A 22231-nucleotide genomic window follows, 5' to 3' on the forward strand; every position below is an offset into this window, starting at 1 on the left:
TAGGTTCATCGACTTATTTAAAGTTAAATTTTTTAATTTGTTTAAAAATATATATATTTTGATATTATAAAAAAAATTTATGGATACCCTATTCAAATAATTTATACTAATAAAAAAGAGTTATGTAATAAGTTAAAAAAATATTATTATATATAATTTATTTAAAATTATATTATTTACTACATATTTCTATTATATATATATATATATTAAATTTTTTTTTTTATTTTTTTTATAATTTTAAATAAAATATAATTTATATTTAAGTAATTTTTATTTATTATAAATAAAAAATTATAATATAATATATTAATATAATATTTAAATATTAATAACAATAGAATTAAGAATATAAAATATATATTAATATAATATTATTATTTTATTTTTAAATTTTAATTATTTAATTTTAATTGCATTCTAATTCTATTTAAAAATTTAAACATTTTTAAATTTATTCAAATATAACAAACATAATAATTTATTATTTAAATACGTATTTAAATATTATTGGTTAAAAATTTTTTATGTACAATGCCTTAGAAAATTTTTAGGAATATCACAGAATTTACCTTTTAAAAAATTATTGGAAAGAAAACTTAATAAATTTTTAAGCCAGAGTAGGTTAATTAGATTTAGAACAGAGAAAAGGTAAAGCAAGCATTAATAGAAGACCCATGTCACATAAATACTTCAAGCATTGATCTTAAATATAAGAATTATGTTAAATTTATTTAAGGTAAATCCTAATCTAACATTGCATTTTTTTTTTATGAGAAATTAACTTTACATATATTTTTACTCCTATTTGTCAATTGTTTGTGATGTGAAGCTTAACAAATAAAAATGTAAAAATCTTAAAATTTTGATATTATGAATTTATTGAAACATTTAACTTGAAAGGTCCATATCTTCATAAAGTTAATGTTTATAAATTTATTAATTAATGAGCAAAATTTTGTGGTCCTCTAACATGAATCATTAGTCACTTATTTACCCTTTCGCTGTTACAGTTAAAAAAAGTTATCTTGTCGCTAATATGAGTTAATAAAATTGACTAGCTTAGTTCTATGAACCAAATAACGGAAAAAAAAAAAAAACTCATTAAATTTTTCGTATATCGATTTAGGTCTGTTTTCGTAAAAAAATGTAACGATACCCATCCCACGTTACCTAACAATTACAAATCTTTTATCATATGATATAGTTGGTCTTGTCAAAATTTGTGTATACTCCTATTCTCATTGTTCTACACCACTAAATTGATATGACAGACAAAATGTTTTTAAAAATAAATAAAAAGGGAAGAAAACATCTTCCTTCAGAAAAATAAAAGATATAACTTATAATAATTAGTTTAAAAACGTAAAGTTTTTAATTCATAAATAATTCCAATAATTTACCCTTAAGCAAGTCAATTGGAGGTTTTACTTAATTTCTAAAATGTTTCATTCATCAAACAATATATGAATTGGTAGTTTCCTATGTAGGTACATCCAGGAAGCACAAATAAAAACGTTTTAAAATGTATCATAGTATATAATGTTTATTTCACCTATTCTCCTACAAGCCTCTTTCGGAAGTACCAAACCATAGTGTCATTTGCATTTGCGCCAACAAAAAGAAAAGAATGCCCTTTGCACACATTAATCATTTGCACTTTCATAAATTAAGTATAAGAATGAATTAAACAGCTGACATCATCCTCACAAACTCTTGGTAATTAACACGACCATCACCATCCAAATCAGCCACTATTATCATCTGTTCCAGTTCTTCTTCTGTCACCTTCACTCCAATAGTTCTCATCACAGACAACAACTGCGCATAAATATCAATTATTTGATTAATTACACGTAAGAGTATACATATATATATATGGTCAAACAAATCAATTGAAATACTTGCTAAAGGAGTTAATCCAACCTCCGTTGGTGATATGTAACCATCTTGGTCTTTGTCAAACAGTCTGAAAGAATCCCTCAATTCCTCTTCTACTTCAGTTTGCTTCTCGATGGATCCATAAACGATACATGCACACATAATGCATTGTTAAAGTTCATTTTCAGCATTACTCTCATTTATGGTAGAATTAAATTAAACTTCATCGCGTACCTTCATTTTTCTAGCCATAAGATTCAAGAACTGCCCAAATTCTATGGTTCCATTGCCATCCATATCCACTTCGTTCATCATGATTTGCAACTCTTCCTTCCTAGGATTATTTTGGTTTAGTGTTCTAATTGCACTAGCTAATTCTTCCATGGTTATGCAGCCTTTTCCAATTTACATTATGCAACATATATAATTACATGCGAAATACAAATGTCATTACATTAGAAAATACTCAAAAGAAAACACGCAAGCACCAGAGAAGAGAGAAACAACATAGAAAATTAATCGAATTATGAAACTATTGAATTAAGTTCAAAAGGATACTCACCATCTCCATCTCTGTCAAAAAGAGAGAAGGCTTCTAGAAACTCACCAATCAGATCTTCACTCAGCACTTCCTTCATATTGTTGGCTTAACAGGCTGCAAATAAACGCTCAAGCACACAAAACCAAGAGAGGGAAGAGAGAAGAAAAGATATACCAATGAGGACTTCATACTGTAATTTATATGCATGTTGGTAGCTTAGTCCAACCATCCAAGCAAAGCCTCGCACCAACCAATTACTGAAAATAATAATAATGATTGAGGGTAGCAAAATTTCCCCCTTTTATGACTTGTATATGTACGTGACAAAGGAATAATAATGATAATAATAATATAAAATTTGCTACTTGTTATTGTTAAGGAACTTGTTAAAAAAATAATGTATTAAATGAAAAGAAAAATATTTATTAAAATGTAGAAAATATTTATATTTTTCCAAATAATTAAAGCTGTTTAATAAATATTATTAAGTACTCTTTAATCTATCATCTAAAGGTTATCCTTGCAATGACCCTAAAAATTCAAATAACGTTATAATTTGAAAATTTTCTTGGTCCCGAATCTCCAAAAGTCTTTCTATATGACTTTCTTGAGAAGAAGTTGCCAAAAAGATGGTATTGATGAAATTTTCTATGGTTTTCTTAGTTCCCACTTCTCAGTCCCACAGGCTAGCGTGCAGATACCGGGGCCAAATTTATTGGCCATCGCTGTGCTTGTTTGCATCAGGCACAGAAATTTCACACAAAGAAACAGTATGGGGAAGAAATGAATTGATCTCTGCAGTTTTATTAGATTTTCAAGGAATCTTGGCCATGTAATTTGGTTTCTTTAAGTGAAAGATACATTTTGAAGAAAAAGAATTATGAAGTTGTAGAGGAGCTAAATTCTTCCATATGATAGTAAATGGAAAATGATTCCATCAACTTTATATTATTTTATTTTATTGCCATTATTCAATCCAATTTGCTTACGTTTTTTTAATTTTATTTTGTCGTGAATTTTCTTACTTCAATAGTCTATTTTTTCAAGTCAAAGTGTAACCAAATTTAAAAGGTTAATACGCAATAGCCCAAAGCTGTCGAAGATTTCGGCTAAATAGAAGGCCCAAACCAAATAAGGGAATCACAATTTGGCAACTTCTACGGTTTGTTATGCAATGGCAGGCGGAGAAACGTGTTCTGTCTCTTATGATGTTATTTATATGGATAGGCAATGTCGTTTACATAGTGCATCGTTGAAGAGAAATTAAGTTCAAATGTTTCAGTTATCTACCATAATGTTATATTAGTACATTTGTTTTCCTTCTTTCTCTTCTTACAAAACAAGGTGTATCTTCCTTTTCTTTTTGTTCATTAAAATTTACCCTCTTCTTATCTTCTCCTCTATTGAAATCCACACCTTTTGAATCAAACAGCAGGTGATGAATGAGTTATTGAAGAATAACTTAATGTAATTCTTTTTGTTAAACAATTAAAATTATGTTCAAATTTCTCATATGAATTAACGGAGGAATCCAAGAACATTCGTATATGCCATTGGATACGAACACGTTGCTTTCAATGACAAAAGACTTCTGGCTAGAGGAAAACAGAACAGAAAAACTCGTATAATATGACCATGCAGGCACAATTTGTATGCCCCCACAACAATGCTCATAGCCATGGACAAACATTGACGAAAGACTTAGAATTGGACGTGATAAACATGGGGACAGGGCATTGTATAAATTTTAGATAAACTCTATTAAACTTTTATTTAAAATATATCGCAATCACATCTTATTAAAATTTAAGAATTAATCTTAACCTCGTAAAATTTAAAATATAATACATATTTCTATTAACCTATTTTTGAGACAATTCATTCCTATGTTTTCCACTTAACGTGGCTTGCGCTTATCCAAGAGTCTCGAGTTAGTGTTTACCCCTCATGAATTGGCCACGTCAGGTAATATCCATATCCACAATTAGTTTGGACCACTTCAATCTTCATTCCAAAGGAGAAAATGCGAAAAATAGAGAACCTTACAACTAGCTCATTACCCTTTCACTACGCGCGTCATCACAGAAAATTAGAACAAAATAGCCTTGATGCACTTTTGTAGCCCTTCTCATTTCTATATTACCAAAGCTTTGGTCCCTCTTTCTTTTCAGTGAAAATGAGAGAAATAAGGGATAGACCGACATAGACCCAGATGATAAAAACTCAAACCTATTGGAAATGATTGAAATGAGCTCAATTGAGAGAACCAGCAAGTGCTTACGGTGCAGCCATGTATATAGTACACAAGCAAATGGGGTGACAAATTAGTTGAATGGCTAATATTCCACTGCCTTAGAACAAGCATGAACATTATAATATATTTTTCCCAGTGTAACGAGAGAGAACTGATGCTTGAATAAAGATTTCGAATCATCTCTAATCACGTTTCACAATAGTGAAGGTAAAATTGCTAAGGTTTTTTTAATTGGCTCGAAAGCATCTTAAAGATACAGCATGTATTGGGTAGGGTAGCTAACAACACTCAAAAACATCGATCAATATAAGTGTACTGATTATTACAGAAGAAAAAACAACTTAATTAGCAATTTTATTTCATAAGCATTTATTAAAAATGGAACATACTAAGTATTTACAACATTCAGCATATCTAGGCTGATTCTTGATACTTCCACTCCACTCTTTCTTCATCAACATAATTATGAAGGCAAATGTTTGATTTAACTTATTTTTAAAACATGGTTACTTTTTCTTGTGCAGTTTTGCAATAGAAATTAATAGAAAAAAAAAAAAAAAAAACCCTTGGGATTAATGTATGTTTTAAATCTTCGAAAACAAGACGTTTTATAGATCAATTTTACATCATTTTGAAAATCACAATAGAAATACATTGATAAGGTACCAAAAATCATACCATATTTAAATATTTCAATTTAAATTTTATTTAAGTCCTTAAAAATTACAAAGATTACGAGTTCTTAATCTTTTTAAAACGTATTTAAAATCTAAAGACCAAAAATGAATAAAATCTAAATAAATTCTAAAACTACAAAAATGACAATTTCATAAACCAACAGAAAATATAAAACCTTTCCCTAGTAGAAATACCAAACATGCACTAAATTTATCCTTCTCAGTCAAGCGGCCTTTGCAAGACCATACAACTTTATGCTAAAATATCACTAAAACATTCAGAGATGATATCACTACAGTGAACTTCACAAGGAAGAAAACAATTATATGCTTATTAATCAATGATAACAAATAATTTAGAACTTGCAGTACAGTAAACCATCTAACGCACTCCGCAGTGCCTTAAAAAGACTATAAAATACATTAGGAGCATCAAGGCTTACATTCTAGACATGAAAAACCTGCAGAAACATAACAAAACCTTAGCAGCTAAATAACCAGAAACCGCTATTTAGTAGCAATATATCAAATACAACTCTTAACTTGAAATATTAAGGTGACTACTACAGCGATGCATTAACCACTTCATTCTTTGCCGTCTGCTGCCCGAAGTGAGCCTAGTTGAACTGGGGCTTGAGTTTGAACCACTTTGGATGACCCATATATTGATAAATCAATACCTTGAGTTTTCTCCTTCTCGATCTGCTCCTTAATCCAGTAGTATGTAATCCTCAGCCCATCCTACAGTATCCGAATTGACAAACTGTAAGTGTACACATAATCCTATGGTTGTTTATCAAGATCAAAAAGTAGAACAGGATAAGATAAATTACGAAGTTTTTCATTGACTAGAAAACCTAAACATTCCATCACTCTTTCTTGAAGAAGTGAAGAGCCCAAATTGGATAAAAAAGCTTTTAAGACAGAACAGAAGGGAGAATCCATTTATACAACTACAATAGACTGAGCATGGTGCAATTGATCTATGGGTTATGACTGTTCCACAGACCTTAATCTCAACATGGAATAAATTATATTAAGTGGAAATAGGAAAGTAATATTCACTCAAATAAAGATATCAATACCTTCAACTTCATAGTTGGAGCCCAACCAAGTTTTTCTTTTATCAATGTATTGTCTGAATTACGACCACGAACACCCTCTGGGCCAGGAATGTGATGTATAGGAATATTCTTGCTCTCGAAGCCAAGTACAATCTGAGCCATCTCATTCATGCTGACCATCTCATCACTTCCAATATTTACTGGTTCACGGAAGTCGGACTTAGTCAATCTAAACACAACAATGGATCACAATGTCAAGCGTTACCAAAAGGATATGAATTAACTGAAGAGAAAAAGATGAAACATCTCAGATTATGAATATTTGCTTGATAAACACTGTCTTCCCTATCCAACCAAAAAAGGCAAATCCTCAATTAAGTAAAGGCAGAAATCTGTCTTGTAGTCATTTAATCCAATAGTGTTGGATAAACTAATGATTTTTCATTCAAAAAGCCCCAATTTTAAATAACCGGATTTTGCAAAGAAACATACTAAAGAAATTGACAACTCCTTAACATAACTTAACTTTAAATTTTACTCTACCTACTTTGTTTTTCATCAATCATAAAAATCACATGTTCCTAGTCTTAATATTAAACATGAAAACCTAGAAAGAACACAGTAATTTAGCTATGAGCCACAAAAAGCCAAGACATACCTAAGCACACCTTCAACACACTCATCAATGAAGGTGAATGATCGTGTTTGCAATCCATCTCCCCACATCTCAAATTTATCAGTGGAAGTGATTGCCTTGCGACAAAAAGCAGCAGGAGCCTTTTCCCTTCCACCTGTAAGGCAAAACAACAAAAACACAAACTTATTAAATCCAAAAGGTAAGCAAATTAAAAAGTTTCCGACCAATTTACTCAATTTGGAAAAAAAAAAAAAACAAAACCATAAGTTCTCAATTCAATTAAGAGCATGCCTTTCCATGTCCCAAAAGGACCATATATGTTATGGAACCTCCCAATCCGGCATTCAATTCCAAAATCTTTGTTATAGTGCTTGCATAACTCCTCTGTTGCTAGCTTTTCCAGCCCATATGCATCTTGTGGCTAAAAACAGTCATAAAATTAAACACATTAATCCCAATCCTAATGTGAAAATGAAGAACCAACATAAATTGAACATTTAAAAGGATCACCAACAAACCTCAGCTGGCCATGCATCAGACTCCTTCAAGCTCACATTAGTAGTTTCCAACTGTTTAAATTCAGGGTAGATACAAGCACTAGAGGCATAAAAAAACCTAAAAAAAAAAATTGGAACAGGTAAAGCACATCGTCATGTAATTAGAACTGAGACCACATCATAAACGCTTGTTCAGACATTGGTCCAATGAACATACAATTGAAATGATATGCAAGATGGCTAACCTCTTAATGCCATTAATCCTGGCTGCCTCAATCATGTTGAAGCTGATCATTGTGTTGTTGTACATAATGACAGAGTGATTGGACTGAATAAAACCCATCCCACCCATGTCAGCAGCAAGATTGAAAACATGGTCAACCCCCTTAGTAACCTTTAGGCAATTTTCCATGACCCTGAGATCAACAAGATGGAATTCATCACAGAACATGTCCTCAGTCATGTGCTCATTTTTCTTCCAGTCAGAAGCAATAATGTAATGCCCCTCCTTCTTGAGGCGCCGCGCAATGTGTGACGCAATAAAACCCCCGGCCCCAGTGATAGAAATCTTAAGATTTTCCGTTGGCCAGTAAGGCTCTCTCTCAAGATTCTCATAAGTGAATGCACCATAGTCAGTTTTTCCAGTACTTCCCATTCTACACAACAAATCAATTTGGAGGACAAACAGAAAAATGGTTAATAATTAAGTCCAAAACATGAACAAATAAATACTCCATAAACAAAACAATTTTCACTATGAGGGGGATGTTGTGAGGCAAGGGTAATGTGACACCGAGGAATATGAAAACAGCAATTCACGAAAGTCCCTCTTTCTAAGGAATAACAAACCAGGCTGAAAAAGAACGGCCAGAGCCCAGGAAAAAGAAAGACATACAACACATGCTGGCACATGAGGGATACTACAATTCAATAAAATAATGGAAAAGCATATGAAAACAATTAACTCATTATAGTTGGCACTTGCAAGAAAAAAAAAAATCTTTTTTTGAAGTACGAGTATGGAGGTGAAAAAAAAAACAGAAAAACCCACCCACCTTTCCCAAAGGAGAAGGGGGAAATTAAAGTACAATAAATATTTCGTCTTTAGGTGAAGGGTATTGAATTGAAGCATGGCATAATAGAAGTATATATATATATATATATATATATATATATAAAACCAAGCGTAGTGAGTGAGAGTAAAACCAAAAAGAATGATACGCAGAGAGGAAAAAAAAATGAAAATAAATTATGTATATATAAGACAAGGCAAATCCGTTACATGAAAAATTGAAGACAAACCCATGAATGTTCAAAGTTTAAACCCTAGGCTAGGCTAATAATTTGTTAAAAAAACTAGAGATACGGTAAAGAGAAAGGGTACAGTGGATTAGCGGAACGAACCTGCGGAAAGGGAAAATAGAGAGATTGGAGAAGAAAGAGTTTGAGATGATAATGTATGGAGAGAAGAGGAAGCGAAGTGATTTGAGAGAACAGTGGGAGGGGTAGGAATGCTATATATAGGATGAGAAGGGAAGGCCACTCATTCGTTTTTTGCTCCCAAATCACAATAATTGGCTAAGTGCCCACACGCAACACAACACAAACAAAATGTTCAACAGTTATCCACTGCTTTCCATTTTCTGCTTAATTCAAGCTTGCAAATTATAGTTCTCTTTTTACATTATTTTCCGACTATAATGTCAGAATCAAATCAATGAAAGCATCGTCGGAAACGATACACCCAAAGGGAGGAAACTGTTCAACGATGGATGCCAATTTTACTCAAATTCATAAATTAAAATATTTTTTATTATAACGTTTAATAATTAATAATATTAATATACTTAATTACATATAATCAGATTAAGACATTACCACGTATTCCTAGACATAAAAAATGTTAGGAATTAGCGCTTTTCTTTTAAGTGTCCAAGAGCGATAATAAATCTAAAAATCTGATTTAACAGTAAAAAGTGTTTTATTAGTTGAATTAAATTAAACCTTTTTCCCTTTATATAACCCTTTTAATTTTTGAAATGTAGCTTGAAAAGAAATGTACGATCAGCACTACGAGATGTGTTCCCCGTTCCCCCCTACGTCTCCGTGCCAAACACCACACCACTTACGACAAGACATATTCAATATGTTATTAGAAACTTAAAACTTTATTTCGCTTCATAATTTTTTTTATCAAAAATTTGATTTAAATATCCTGATATTCAATCATAAATTATTATATTAATAAAAATTATTGATTTATATCATAATTAATATAAAATATATTTACATTATACTGTTTATAAATATTAAAATTAACTAATTCAACTATTAAATTAAAAATTATTATTAAATGCACTAAATTGACACAAAAATTATATAACTTCAAAATTAATTAACAGTTTATTTAATAATTTTATTACTAAATATTTATTATAAAATTATACATTTATAGATGTATGATTATTAAAAATTTAATATACACTATTAACATAAATGTATCATATTAATCAACTGTTAAATCCATAAATTTAATATTTATAAATCATTATTAATTATAGGGACTTTTATCAAAATAGTTGATATAACTTAATTCCGCTTATGTGTGTAAATATAATTTATTTTAATGATTTTTATGTCACTGAATATCAAGTTTGAATAATTTTATTTTTAATTATTATATTTAAAAAACACTATAAATTTATAATCAAAAGTGAAGATATCAAAAGATTCAAAACGGCGTGCGCATATACAGTCTAGTATCAAATACTCATCTACGTTAGAGAAGGTATCGACTACATTTACAATATAGTATTTCATATTTCTCCCTAAAAGGGATTTTGTACTTCAACTTGTATTGATACAAATATCTTATTTTTTACTTTTATCGTTATATCTTTTGAAAAATGAAGAAGAAAAATGACAGATAAAAGATTGTAAAAATATTAAGGACAAAAATATTTTATGCTAACAATATTAATGACTAAAAAAAAATATTACTTATATGACACTTCTCTCTTTCAAAAGGATTCGCCACATGTCAAGCCATGGTAAGGTTCTTTGCTTTGCCATCGAATTAAATCACATGTTCCACTGCTTGTGCGGCGCCTTTCAATTCCTTTAAGTTTCATTTTTGCGAACGTACTCCTAGGCAGAATACTTAAACAGTATTATATTACTACATGTTGATAATAAGACTGGATACGGGTTAGATAACACTGTTATTTAAGTTGAAATAACTCAATTTAGAAACAACCATCGAATGCATAATTTCCTCTGCTTATGTTTGATTTTGATCTCAAGTTCTCTAAGTGACAGGTTGGTTGGATACGAATATTTTGGAATGAGTTACATCAGATTATTCTCTCTCCATCACCATCATCAATGGATTAATCAAAAGGAGTGGTGTAGGGTGTAACACCTTAATTTTAATTTTCTAAAATAAATCAATTTCGCAATAAAATGGGAATAATAAAATTTCATTCAAATAGTTTCTAATGCATAATTTTAATAAAGTATTTCAAAATAAGGATGAATTATAAGTTTGAATTAAATCATTACTACAGAACTTAATTAATACATCATAATTTCAAAAGAATAATTTTCTAAGTCTTAGACTAGTTTCATCCATTCCTTCACTGAGTCCGGTGCTGATCATCTTAGTCACTTAAAAAATAAATATAAGGATGAGTACTCTACACTATCACACACACACATACACACAAGCATAGAGACTCGTCATGCACGTTTCGTATAATTACAACATCGTCCAAACCAAGCATCACACAAACACAAATTAATAATTTACAACGTTGTACATACAGGTGCGCTCACTGCACCTTCAACATTCTACACACAAACATACATGTGCACACATTGCACATACAGGTGCGCTCACTGCACCTTCAACATTCTACACACAAACATACATGTGCGCTCACTGCGCGTTAGCTACGCTCACTGTGACACTGTGATCACAGTTTTCTGACGCTCTTAACCTCAGGGACTTACTCAGTTTCATACCATGGATGGTCACCAGTTAGCCCACGCCTCACAGATACAACATATACAGTCACAGGCTCCTTAGCAAAGGTGTTAGTCAGAGGCCGAGTCAGGAAGAGAATGTGTGGCCTGTGGTGCATCTACAATCACTGTTGATGTCACCACCGTCTCTTTTCCAAGGTATTTCTACCGCTCTATCTTCCCTACCCCTAGTGCATCGCTATAACCATTTATAGTTTCCAACATTTCAAACACAACTAACATGTCATTCACACATATTCATCTACATTTTCACTTATTTCATAGTATTCATCCTCAATCAATGACGTGTTCGTGCATATCAATTACATTACACTGAAACACATGTTTTCCATCACAACTATATTACAATTCACATCATTTTCATCACACACATTATCCAACATCTACCATATTATAACTAACACAAATTTCCTACCAATGCAAACATTTTCTTATGCTCTAACTCAATTACAACCCATCGCATAAAATTATAAACGAAGTTTAAATATGAGATAGAGAAGAGTCTCCCATTTATCTCAGAATGAAGACCCACAACATAAATCAACAACGAAAATGCTTCCAACACAAAATTTTTGCCCTAAACACATGGAAATCTCCATGAGAAATCAAGAAAATGAAAGAAAAGGACAAAAATCGAAACCCTAACCCATAAAACTTACCTCCAAGCGTCCTAAACATGATTTTAACCTTTAATCTTGCACGCAAACGACTTTGGAGGCAATTTAATAGGTGAGAAAGGGTTTGGGGTCGAAAGAATCAAAGAAAGGATGAGGGAAAATGGTTATCGGTTCAAGGATGCAAGGTGCCCCTGCTTTTTCAGGGTAAGAACGGGTATAGAAAATGCCTCGAGCCAATGTTTAAGTATCAGATGCTATGGCGCTGAAGTAATCCATGCCATACTCCAAGGAAAAGCTTGAACAGAAGGGTACCCAAACCCTAAACCCTTCAAATACCTAATAAGTCACGATACTCTCGCTATAGGGAGACTTCTCTCACTGCAGTGAGACCTCTTCTCACTATAGTGAAAATATCAGACCAAACTATACTCTGGTTTCTGCATAATCTCGCTCTAGCGAGACTGCATTTAGAAATACACCTTCCTCTGTTACCCTCTCACTGCAGCGAGGAGCCTCTTGCTATAGCGAGAACACAACAAAATCATGTCATTCACCCAAGGCCTTCTCACTACAACGAGAATCCTCTCGCTATAGCACACACTTAGCCTATTTTTTCAATCAGCTCAAACATATCCAATCTCTCAATACATAATCAACACATACACACATTCATATGCATATATACATACATGTCTACGTCATCACACATATACACATATATTCACATCATTATATACATCAAATACATATTCAAATAGCAATCCACATATTCATATTAATAATCAAATTGTTTACAAAACTTGGAGCGTTACATAGGGAGTAGTGCAAAAAAGTAACATATAGAGGAAGAACGACAAAGAGGAGCGATACAAAAATTTGGTTATGCACTTATGTTCTCTTCCTCTTTTTAAATTCATTTTTTCTTCTTATTTTGCTCTCTCTTCTTCCACACACTACCACCATTGAGAACAACAACCGTATTTATGAATCCAACCCTATCTTTCATTCTCTTATACCCAAGTCAAAAAATGGTTGAAAATGAAAAAGAAAAAATTGTGACTTGGATGACTATATAATAACTTATGTCATATTACTAGGTTAAACAAATTCTAAACCCACGAGTCCAAAAGCTTTATTAGTACTTTAAATGAGAGAAGTGGAGAAAGCTTCACCAATACTTAAACTTCACGTCCAAAAGCTTCCCTGGTACTTTATAATCACATCAAAGTTTATAATTGCATTAGACCTTAAGGTTCTTGTGTCAAATTTTATTTGTGTTTACTTTCAGCATTTCCAGTTCAATAATGTTGGATTTGTTATGAATTATTATATGTATGAATGTCTATAACTCTTCATATTATTTATAACTTACTATTTTGTAACCGTTTTGTTTAATTCTCATTCAAAGAGATGAGATTTTTCAGTTATAGATTTAGGCCTATAAATAAGTATCTCAATTGTATTGAGAGTATGTGAAATGAAATTGAGATTCTCTCTTTCTCTCTATATTATTCTCTTTATTTTCTCACTTGCTCCTTATAATTTTAAGTTTATTTTATAACACGTTATCAGCACGAGATTCTACTACACACTTTTGAAAGAAAGGAATATTCTTGAATGAAGTACTAAATTTGTCAAATCTTACGAACCTCGAATTTGTCACACTTGATATTACGAGAAAAAATTACTTATGATGGGTATTAAATGCTAAAATTCATTTAGATGCAAAAGGTCTTGGAGATACTATCAAAAAAGGAAATAAAGCATCTAACCAAGATAAGGCTAAAGCTATGATCTTTCTTCGTCACCACCTTCATGAAGGTTTGAAAAATGAATATCTCATGATAAAAGACTCACTTGTGCTTTGAAATAATTTAGAAGACAGATATAACCACAAAAGAATAATCATTTTACCAAAAGCTCGTTATGATGCATTTACGCTTGCAAGATTTTAAAATTGTTAGTGCGTATAATTCAGCATTATTTAGAATCACATCTCAATTAAAATTGTGTGGAGAAAAGGTCACTGATGAGGATATGTTAGGAAAAACATTCTCTACTTTTCACAATATTACTGCTGCAGAAGCACATTAGATGTGATTTTAATGTGCTCCTGCAGCAGCAGTATCATGAAAAAGGATTCAAAAAATATTCTGAATTAATTTCTTGTCTCCTTGTAGTTGAGCAAAATAATGAGTTTTTTTTATAAAAAATCATGAATCTCGTCTAACTGGTATTGCTTCATTCACAGAAGTGAATGAAACAACTCGTGACTATTGCAATTTTGCACAAACTTACAGTCATAGTCGTGACCGTAGTCATATTTGTGGTCGTGGTCGTGGACGTAACAATAATCATGATCATGGTAATGGTTATGGACATGGTCGTAGTGATAATCAGAAATGCATATTTTCACACTAGAAGTGGAAAAATGGTGAAAAAATTGAAAAGGGTAAGGTACTCAAAGTAGTGAAAATATAAAAGACATATGTTATTATTGTGGAAGCAAAAGTCATTAGTCACGTATTTGTCGTACACCAAAGCATCTTATTGATCTTTATCAAAAATCACTTAAAAATAAGGGAAAGAAGGTAGAGACAAATTTTATTTGTGAAGATGATAATGACTCTATTTATGATCATATGGACGTTACTCACTTAGATGTTGTTGGTTTTTTTGTTGGTTTTGATGGAAAAATTGACCATCTCATTAGTAATGGAAATGTTTGAAAATAAGTTTTTTTTTGTTGTTATTATGTTTTTTTTTCTTATACGTTAATTTATGTTTAATGTATTTTTTTTCCTCTCTAATATAATATATATATATATATATAAGTTAAAATAAATTGTCATGTGTTCTAGTTGTTCTTTCATTAATGTAGTTGTTATTTAAATTAAATTTTAATATAGTCAGTGTAAATAATAATAATAATTTTTTACCAATTTTTTTAGTATCTAAATTTTTATTTTTTTTACAATGAAGAATGAATGTTCTTATGAACAAAACTAACAATAAAGACATATGACTTATTAATAGCGTAACAACTCACACAATTCTAAAAAAAAAAAATTCGCATTTAGTGATACAACAAGCTAATATGAGTACTATATTTGGTAGTATAGAGATTGTTAAAAACTCCGGTAGAGCTAATATATTGTTGTCTGGTGGAACAAAATTACACAATGTTAGTATATTATACTCTACTAAGTCTCATAGAAACTTATTAAGTTTCAAAGATATTTGCAAAAATGGACACCGTATTGAAACAACAAATGAAGGAAAAGAATAATACATGTATATCACAAAAATTATCTCAAATAAAAAATGTGTGTTAGAAAAATTACCTTCTTTTTCTTCTAATTTATATTACACACATATAAATATAATTGAAACAAACATTATTGTAAACCAGAAGTTTACAAATCATGATAACTTTTTTATTTGGCATAAACAATTAGGCCATTCTAGATCAATTATGATGCAAAAAATAATTAAAAATTCATGTGGATATTCATTGAAGAGCAAGCAGATTCTTTAATCTAATAATTTCTCATGTTTTGCTTGTTCCCAAGGAAAATTAATTAGTCGATCATCACTAGCTAAAATTGGAAATAAATCTATCATATTTTTTGGAAAGTATACAAGGTGATATTTGTGGACCAATACACCCATCATGTGAACCATTTAGATATTTTATGGTTTTAATTGATGCATCAACTATATGGTTACATGTTTGTTTGTTATCAACTTGCAACCAGGCATTTGCGAGATTACTTGCACAAATAATTCGTTTAACAACTCATTTTCCTAATTATCCAATTAAGAAAATATGCCTTAATAATACTGGTGAATTTAGATCTTGAACTTTTAACGATTATTGTATGTCTATTGGAATTGATATTGAGCATTATATAGCACATGTACATACTCAAAATGGACTTTACTGAACCATTAATCAAGCATCTAAAATTAATTACAAAACCATTAATAATGATATTAAAACTTTCAATTTTTACTTGGGAACATGCAATCTTGCATGCTGCAAACACTTATTCGCATCAGACCAACAAGTTATCATACGTTCTCCCCTTTACAATTAGTTTTTTTTTTGTCAACAACCAAATATTTCTCATCTTAGAATTTATGGATATGCGATGTATGTTTCTATTGCTCCACCATAACGCACTAAGATGGGTCCTCAAAGAAGGTTGGGAATATATGTTGGCTATGAATCTTCATCTATAATAAAATACCTTGAGCCAATGACAGAGGATTTATTCACTGCTAGATTTGCTGATTGTCATTTTGATGAATCACGTTTCCTACTTTAGGGGGGAAAATAAGCATTTGGAAAAGGAGATAGGTTGGAATGAATTATCTTTATCTCATCTTGATCCTCGAACAAAATAGTGTGAATTGAAAGTTCAAAAAATAATTCATTTGTAAGGTTTAGCCAACGAACTACGAAATGTGTTTACGAATCCTAAAACAATGAGTAAATCATATGTGACGGTTGCTAATGCTCCAATCAAAATCAATGTTCCAATTGGACAATCTAATGTTGCAAATCAATCTAAATCACGTATGAAGTGTGGTAGACCTTTTGGTTCCAAAGATAAAAATCCCCGAAAAAGAAAAGGAACTAAGAATCAAGGCGACTAAAATAAGGATGTAAAGACTTGATAGATGATGCCGAGTCGCTATTAAAATAACTAAGTTTTCTCAAGATTTTGTAATATAGAGCCAAACCTAGGTCAATTTACGGAAATACATTCTTAGTCAAATTCAATTTTAGGTTTTCTTTTAAAAAATACAAATAAGGTTTTTGAAATTTTGAAAATTAAAAATTAATCAAATTAAATTATGGACAGAATTAAAGTGTGTAAAAATAAATTAAGAAAGATCAATTCACAGAATATCAATTGTGTGTAACTCTGGCTATCAGAGTATCTAAAGATTTAAATCCATGTTTGAATAATCACTCAATTCAATTATTAATTCAATTGAATAACCTAATTGAATAGAGTTATGAATTAAATAAAATAATCATTTAACCTAATCTGCATTAATTATCAAATTAGAGCATCAATCAAGTTCTAATTTGAATTCTAACAACAGAAAAGTCAATTACAATCGCAATACACAATTCTGATATTAGATAGAAAAGAGAACAAACTCGGAATAATTTAGTGCATAACTCAAGTCAAAATTATGACGTTTTGGATTCTGCAAATTGAACAAGAGATTTAGTTTTCCATCGAAACACTTAACCCATGCAAGAATGAGAAAAGAATGAGAGTTCGAGAGAAATTAAAAACAAGAATTCTTATTTCGACCAAGTCTCAAAATCTCAAAGTGTCTAATCAGATCATATCCTAATTCAGAACTTTATTAGTCTATTTATAAATTCTGATTAGGGTAAATTAAGTGGCTAAAATTTGGGCCTAAATAATATCTAAAAGCTCAAATACAATTATTAAATAATAATGGTCCAAATGCAATCCCACAAAAATATTTAGTAAATTTACCTCAACTTCAAAAAATCATAAAAAATTAAAAATAACTTCAAATTTAGGTATTCATATATGCATTTTGAAGCCCTAGATGTGTAGAATCCAATGCAACTAGAATCAGCCAAAAACGATATCTGTAGAAAAATTTATGGCCAAAATAGTAGTCAGAGGTCAAAATAACCGAAAATACAAAATTAAAGCATTTATTTATAATATGCCCAATTTATTCAAATAAGTAGAAATTGGTAAAAACTATAAAAATAAAGCATATGAAAAGTATATTAATCAAAATAAAACAAAATGAAAAAGGTGAAATTGTGAGATATAAAGCATGACTTGTTGCCCAAGGTTTTTCGCAAAGACTTAGCATTGATTTTGAAGAAACATATTCACCTGTAGTGGATGCAAATACTTTTTGATACTTAGTCATTTTAGCAGTAAATGAAGGACTTAATTTAGGACTAATGGATGTTGTTACAGCCTATTTGTATGGCTCACTTGATAATGACATTTATATGAAACTCTCTAAAGGTTTAAATTTGCTAGATGCATAAAATTCAAATTATAGAGAAGGTTATTGAATCAAGTTTAGTAAATCACTTTATGGATTGAAACAATCTGGACGCATGTGCTATAATCGCCTTAGCGAATATTTATTGAAGGAAGGATATAAAAATGACCCTATTTGTCTATGCATTTTTATAAAAAGATCTTATAATGGATTTGTAATAATTGTTGTTTATGTTGATGATTTAAACATCATTGGAACTCCTGAAGAGATTTCAAAAACAGTAAATTGCTTAAAGAAAGAATTTGAAATGAAGAACCTTAGAAGGAAAAAGTTTTGTCTTGGATTACAACTTGAAATGTAAAGAATAAAATTTTTATGCATCAAGAAACTTATACTAGAAAGGTGTTAAAATGATTTTATAAGGATAAATCACATCCATTGTGTACTCCAATGGTTGTAAGGTCACTAGATGTAAACAAAGATCATTTCAAACCTTGAGAGAAGAATGATGAACTACTAGGTCTTGAAGTACTTTATTTTAGTGCAATTGGGGCACTAACATATCTTGCTTATCATACACAACCTGATATATTATTTGATGTTAACTTATTAGCAAGATATAGTTCTTCACCTACAAGAAGACATTTAAATGGAGTTGAACATATATTTTGTTACCTTAAAGGTATAATGGATATGGGTTATTTTAGTCAAATAAATCTAAACCTGAGTTGATTGGTTATATAGATGTGATTTTTTTGTCTGACTCACATAATGGTAGATCATAAACAAGTCATTTGTTTACATGTGGTGGTACAACCATTTCATGGCAATCTATGAAACAAACTATAACAACCACATCATCCAATCCTGCAAAAATCTTAGCATTACATGAGGCAAGTCGAGAATGTGTCTGGTTGAGATCTATGATTCAACATGTGCAAGAAACTTGTGGTTTATTTTCAGGAAAAATGACCCCAACAATTACATGTGAAGATAATGTTGTGCGTATTACTCAATTGAAAGAATGGTATATTAAAGGAGATAGAACAAGACATATTTCTCCAAAATTCTTTTTCACCGTGATCTTCAAAAGAATGGTGATATAAATATTCAATAAGTTCGTTCATGTGAGAATCTAGCAAATATTTTCACAAACTGACTTCCAAGTAAAACTTTTGAACAATTAGTTCACAAGATTGAATTTCGTTGTCTTAGAAATGATTGTCCACATGAGGGAGAGAATTAAATACGCTCTACACTCTTTTTTCTTAGCTATGATTTTTTCCTATTGTGTTTTCCTGGCAAGGTTTTTAATGAGGCACTATATAATATCGTATTAAATAATAATATATTTTTCTTTTCACTAGGTTTTTATCCCATTGGATTTTTTCTAGTTAGATGTTATGAAATATCTTCTCAAATAATGGACATTCAAGGGGAAGTGTTATGAATTATTATATGTGTGAATGTCCATAACCCCTCATATTCTTTATAACTTATGATTTTGTGACTGTTTTGTTTAATTCTCATTCAAAAAAATGAGATTCTTCGATTATATATTTAAGCCTATAAATAAGTATCTCATTTGTATTGAGGGTATGTTAAATAAAATTGAGATTCTCTCTTTCTCTCTATATTGTTCTCTTTATTTTCTCACTTGCTCTTTATAATTTTATGTTTATTTTATAACAGAATTTTCTATTTTTATGTTAGACCTTTTATTTTAAACATATTTTGTGTTTATAGATTTGAATGGCCCTCTTTCATATTTCCTCCTCAAAGTTATTTTTTCTTGCACTTGTGTCTCTTTTTGAACACAACTAACTAATAAGATAACTATTTTTTTTCTATCATGATCATGTATGCATAGAAAACATAGATGGAAATGGTAGTACATATTTCAGTGGGCAAGCATTAATGCATTGTATAGGCTACATTGCCCCTTATGCTTCTAAGAGAAGTGCAAGGATCGTTGTTGACTGAATAACTACACATGTGCTTAACCAAACAAAATATATTATGCATTCAATCGGTTCAGTTTCCAACGGTTAAAAATTAAAAGAACCGAAATTGACCACTTAAATTTGATAAACAAATTATCTACTAAAAATTAAAATCCAATTCAATCTAATTTAACATAAAAATTTATCTTTTGATTTCATCGAATTCAAACGAGTTATGAAATTTTGTTCACCCCTAGTTGACGATGTGTTGTTTAAAGAACTAAAATGACTAACGAAGACAAAACGTAGAAATTTTAAAATCTAAAAGTTAAAATATCTTATACTAACAACTTTAATTACTAAATTAAGAATGTAGTCATAAAAGTATTATTTTAATGCTAACATTAATTATAAAAATTTAAATAAATAATTTGAATTTTAAAACATACTACTGATATTGTTTGGGGAAGGAAAATTTTCTAAATTATGAAAGTCCTAACTAGACTTTCATGATAGGAAACAGGCTATGCTTTTGTAAAAAGGAACACGCTTTAGAAAGCAATAACATGAACATATCTTTTGACTAAAATCAAAGAGAATCATAGGTCCCTACACCCTAATAAGCCAGAAACCTGTGAAAAATCTAAGTTTAAAACTTGTTGAAAGAACTAGTGTCCAACTTGTTTCTATAAAGACTGACAGAAGAGCTTCATTCTTTGTTGAAAAAGAGGCGGCATTTCGAGAAGTTTTGGGAGTTTGTCATGACCACAAAATGAAGGAAGCCAAAAGTTGTCAATATATAGAAACTGACAAGGAAAATATTCTAAGTCCCAAAATCCTGTCGAAAGAACTACTTTTCAAGGAATTTTGGAAGGTCCAAAGAAGTCTCATTTTTTTTATCAAAAAGACTACATTTCGAGGAGATTTGGAGGATCATGAAGAAAGCCTCATTCTTTATCAAGAAGAAGGCCATATTTCGAGTAATTTTGAAGGGCCATGAGAAGACCCATTCTTTGTTAAAAAGAGGGTGGCCTTTCGAGGAGTTTTCGAGGATTTTTCAAGTCCCAAACTGAATGAGCTCTTAGATTTCCTTCATAATTGGTCGAAAAAAGAGTTGAGCAAGGAATTATTCTAAGTTCAAGAGACATGATAGGGCTCATAAAGTGATATCGAAAGAATTACAAGGTTCAAAGCGATTACCATCAGTTGAAGGTCTGAGACACGAAGAAAGATTATGGACGATAGCAATTATGGAAGAAGTCACAATCATCAGCACAATCATAAGCAGTCTTGGATAATGGGCATCAACAGTTGAAGGCAAGCACATGTAGAAGACAGTTACTGAGAAATGCCTACGAAAAGAGGAGAATGGTGGTAGTTCATTTGTCTATAAATACTGCAATTTGTTTCCAGTCTTTGTGTTCATTTTATGTCTTCTATTCCTGCAATTACGTCTTTGTTTAGCACATTTTTGTAATTATTTTCAATTTGATACTATTTCTATTTCATCATTTTAATGTTCCTACTTAATACTCTGCATTACGATGTCAATTTAATCATTCTAATCACAACACAGTTAAAAAAACTCAAGAAGACCTAAATTCAATCCTAAATTACTCTTAAATTTATTCTGTAATTTCACTAAAGTGATTAATTACTATTTTATATTATAATAATTTGGTATTAAAAAATAAATACATGAAACATCCCAATCAATATTAAAATATAAATACTAAAATTATTATATTAATTTAGTTAACTTTTTTTATTAGAAGGAAAAAAACTAAGACTTAACAGAGGAAATTAAATATACATTAAAAAATTGTAACTATTCACTGTCAACATAGATGTTTAAGAATACTAAATGTGTTTTATTTTATTTTGATAAAAAGGGAAATAAAAAATAAAAAGATTAAGTATAGAAAATATAAATTATTTAGAACTAAAAATTGCATCTAGAGGATTATCTAGAGAGTGAAAGAGATATTCAGACAAATGTGTTAAATGGCCTGATTTGTTAGCCATTGAATTAACATTGTAAACAACATTACA

At 30.4% G+C, this 22231-nt stretch overlaps 2 protein-coding genes across 4 annotated transcripts; both read right to left on the reverse strand.

Annotated features, from left to right (window-relative positions):
• Window positions 1-1686: 1686 nt before the first annotated feature.
• Window positions 1687-2523, reverse strand: LOC113872170 (calmodulin-like). The gene is made up of 4 exons (XM_027509498.1): window positions 2444-2523; window positions 2116-2276; window positions 1927-2007; window positions 1687-1821 (listed from the first exon to the last, which is right to left on the reverse strand). Exons 1-4 carry the CDS (start codon window positions 2517-2519, stop codon window positions 1687-1689), a joined length of 453 nt encoding a protein of 150 aa, XP_027365299.1. The 5' UTR covers window positions 2520-2523.
• Window positions 2524-5507: 2984 nt separating this feature from the next.
• Window positions 5508-9111, reverse strand: LOC113871018 (GDP-mannose 3,5-epimerase). 3 transcript variants are annotated; one of them, XR_003505739.1, is made up of 8 exons: window positions 8956-9111; window positions 7797-8207; window positions 7573-7669; window positions 7346-7475; window positions 7076-7208; window positions 6439-6646; window positions 5766-6094; window positions 5539-5735 (listed from the first exon to the last, which is right to left on the reverse strand). XR_003505739.1 is itself a non-coding variant. In XM_027507684.1 (8 exons), exons 2-7 carry the CDS (start codon window positions 8204-8206, stop codon window positions 5939-5941), a joined length of 1134 nt encoding a protein of 377 aa, XP_027363485.1. In that variant the 5' UTR covers window position 8207; window positions 8956-9111; the 3' UTR covers window positions 5539-5814; window positions 5897-5938. The 3 variants fall into 3 exon arrangements, 2 of the variants coding, with proteins under 2 accessions (XP_027363483.1, XP_027363485.1); XM_027507684.1 differs by having other exon boundaries at window positions 5539-5814; window positions 5897-6094; XM_027507682.1 differs by having other exon boundaries at window positions 5508-6094.
• Window positions 9112-22231: the final 13120 nt, after the last annotated feature.

The sequence above is a fragment of the Abrus precatorius genome, unplaced genomic scaffold (genome assembly GCF_003935025.1).
Source record: "Abrus precatorius isolate BTA unplaced genomic scaffold, Abrus_2018 Scaffold7, whole genome shotgun sequence".
Taxonomy (NCBI): domain Eukaryota; kingdom Viridiplantae; phylum Streptophyta; class Magnoliopsida; order Fabales; family Fabaceae; genus Abrus; species Abrus precatorius.

Coding starts and splice junctions, on each gene's coding strand:
- LOC113872170 (XM_027509498.1), bottom strand. CDS start 2,519: ATGAAGGAAGTGCTGAGTGAAGATCTGATTGGTGAGTTTCTAGAAGCC. Junction 2,277..2,443: donor TTTTGACAGAGATGGAGATG/GTGAGTATCCTT, acceptor AAATTGGAAAAG/GCTGCATAACCATGGAAGAA. Junction 1,822..1,926: donor GTTACATATCACCAACGGAG/GTTGGATTAACT, acceptor ATTTATGCGCAG/TTGTTGTCTGTGATGAGAAC.
- LOC113871018 (XM_027507682.1), bottom strand. CDS start 8,206: ATGGGAAGTACTGGAAAAACTGACTATGGTGCATTCACTTATGAGAAT. Junction 7,476..7,572: donor CTGATGCATGGCCAGCTGAG/GTTTGTTGGTGA, acceptor GACTGTTTTTAG/CCACAAGATGCATATGGGCT. Junction 6,095..6,438: donor CTCCAACTATGAAGTTGAAG/GTATTGATATCT, acceptor CGGATACTGTAG/GATGGGCTGAGGATTACATA.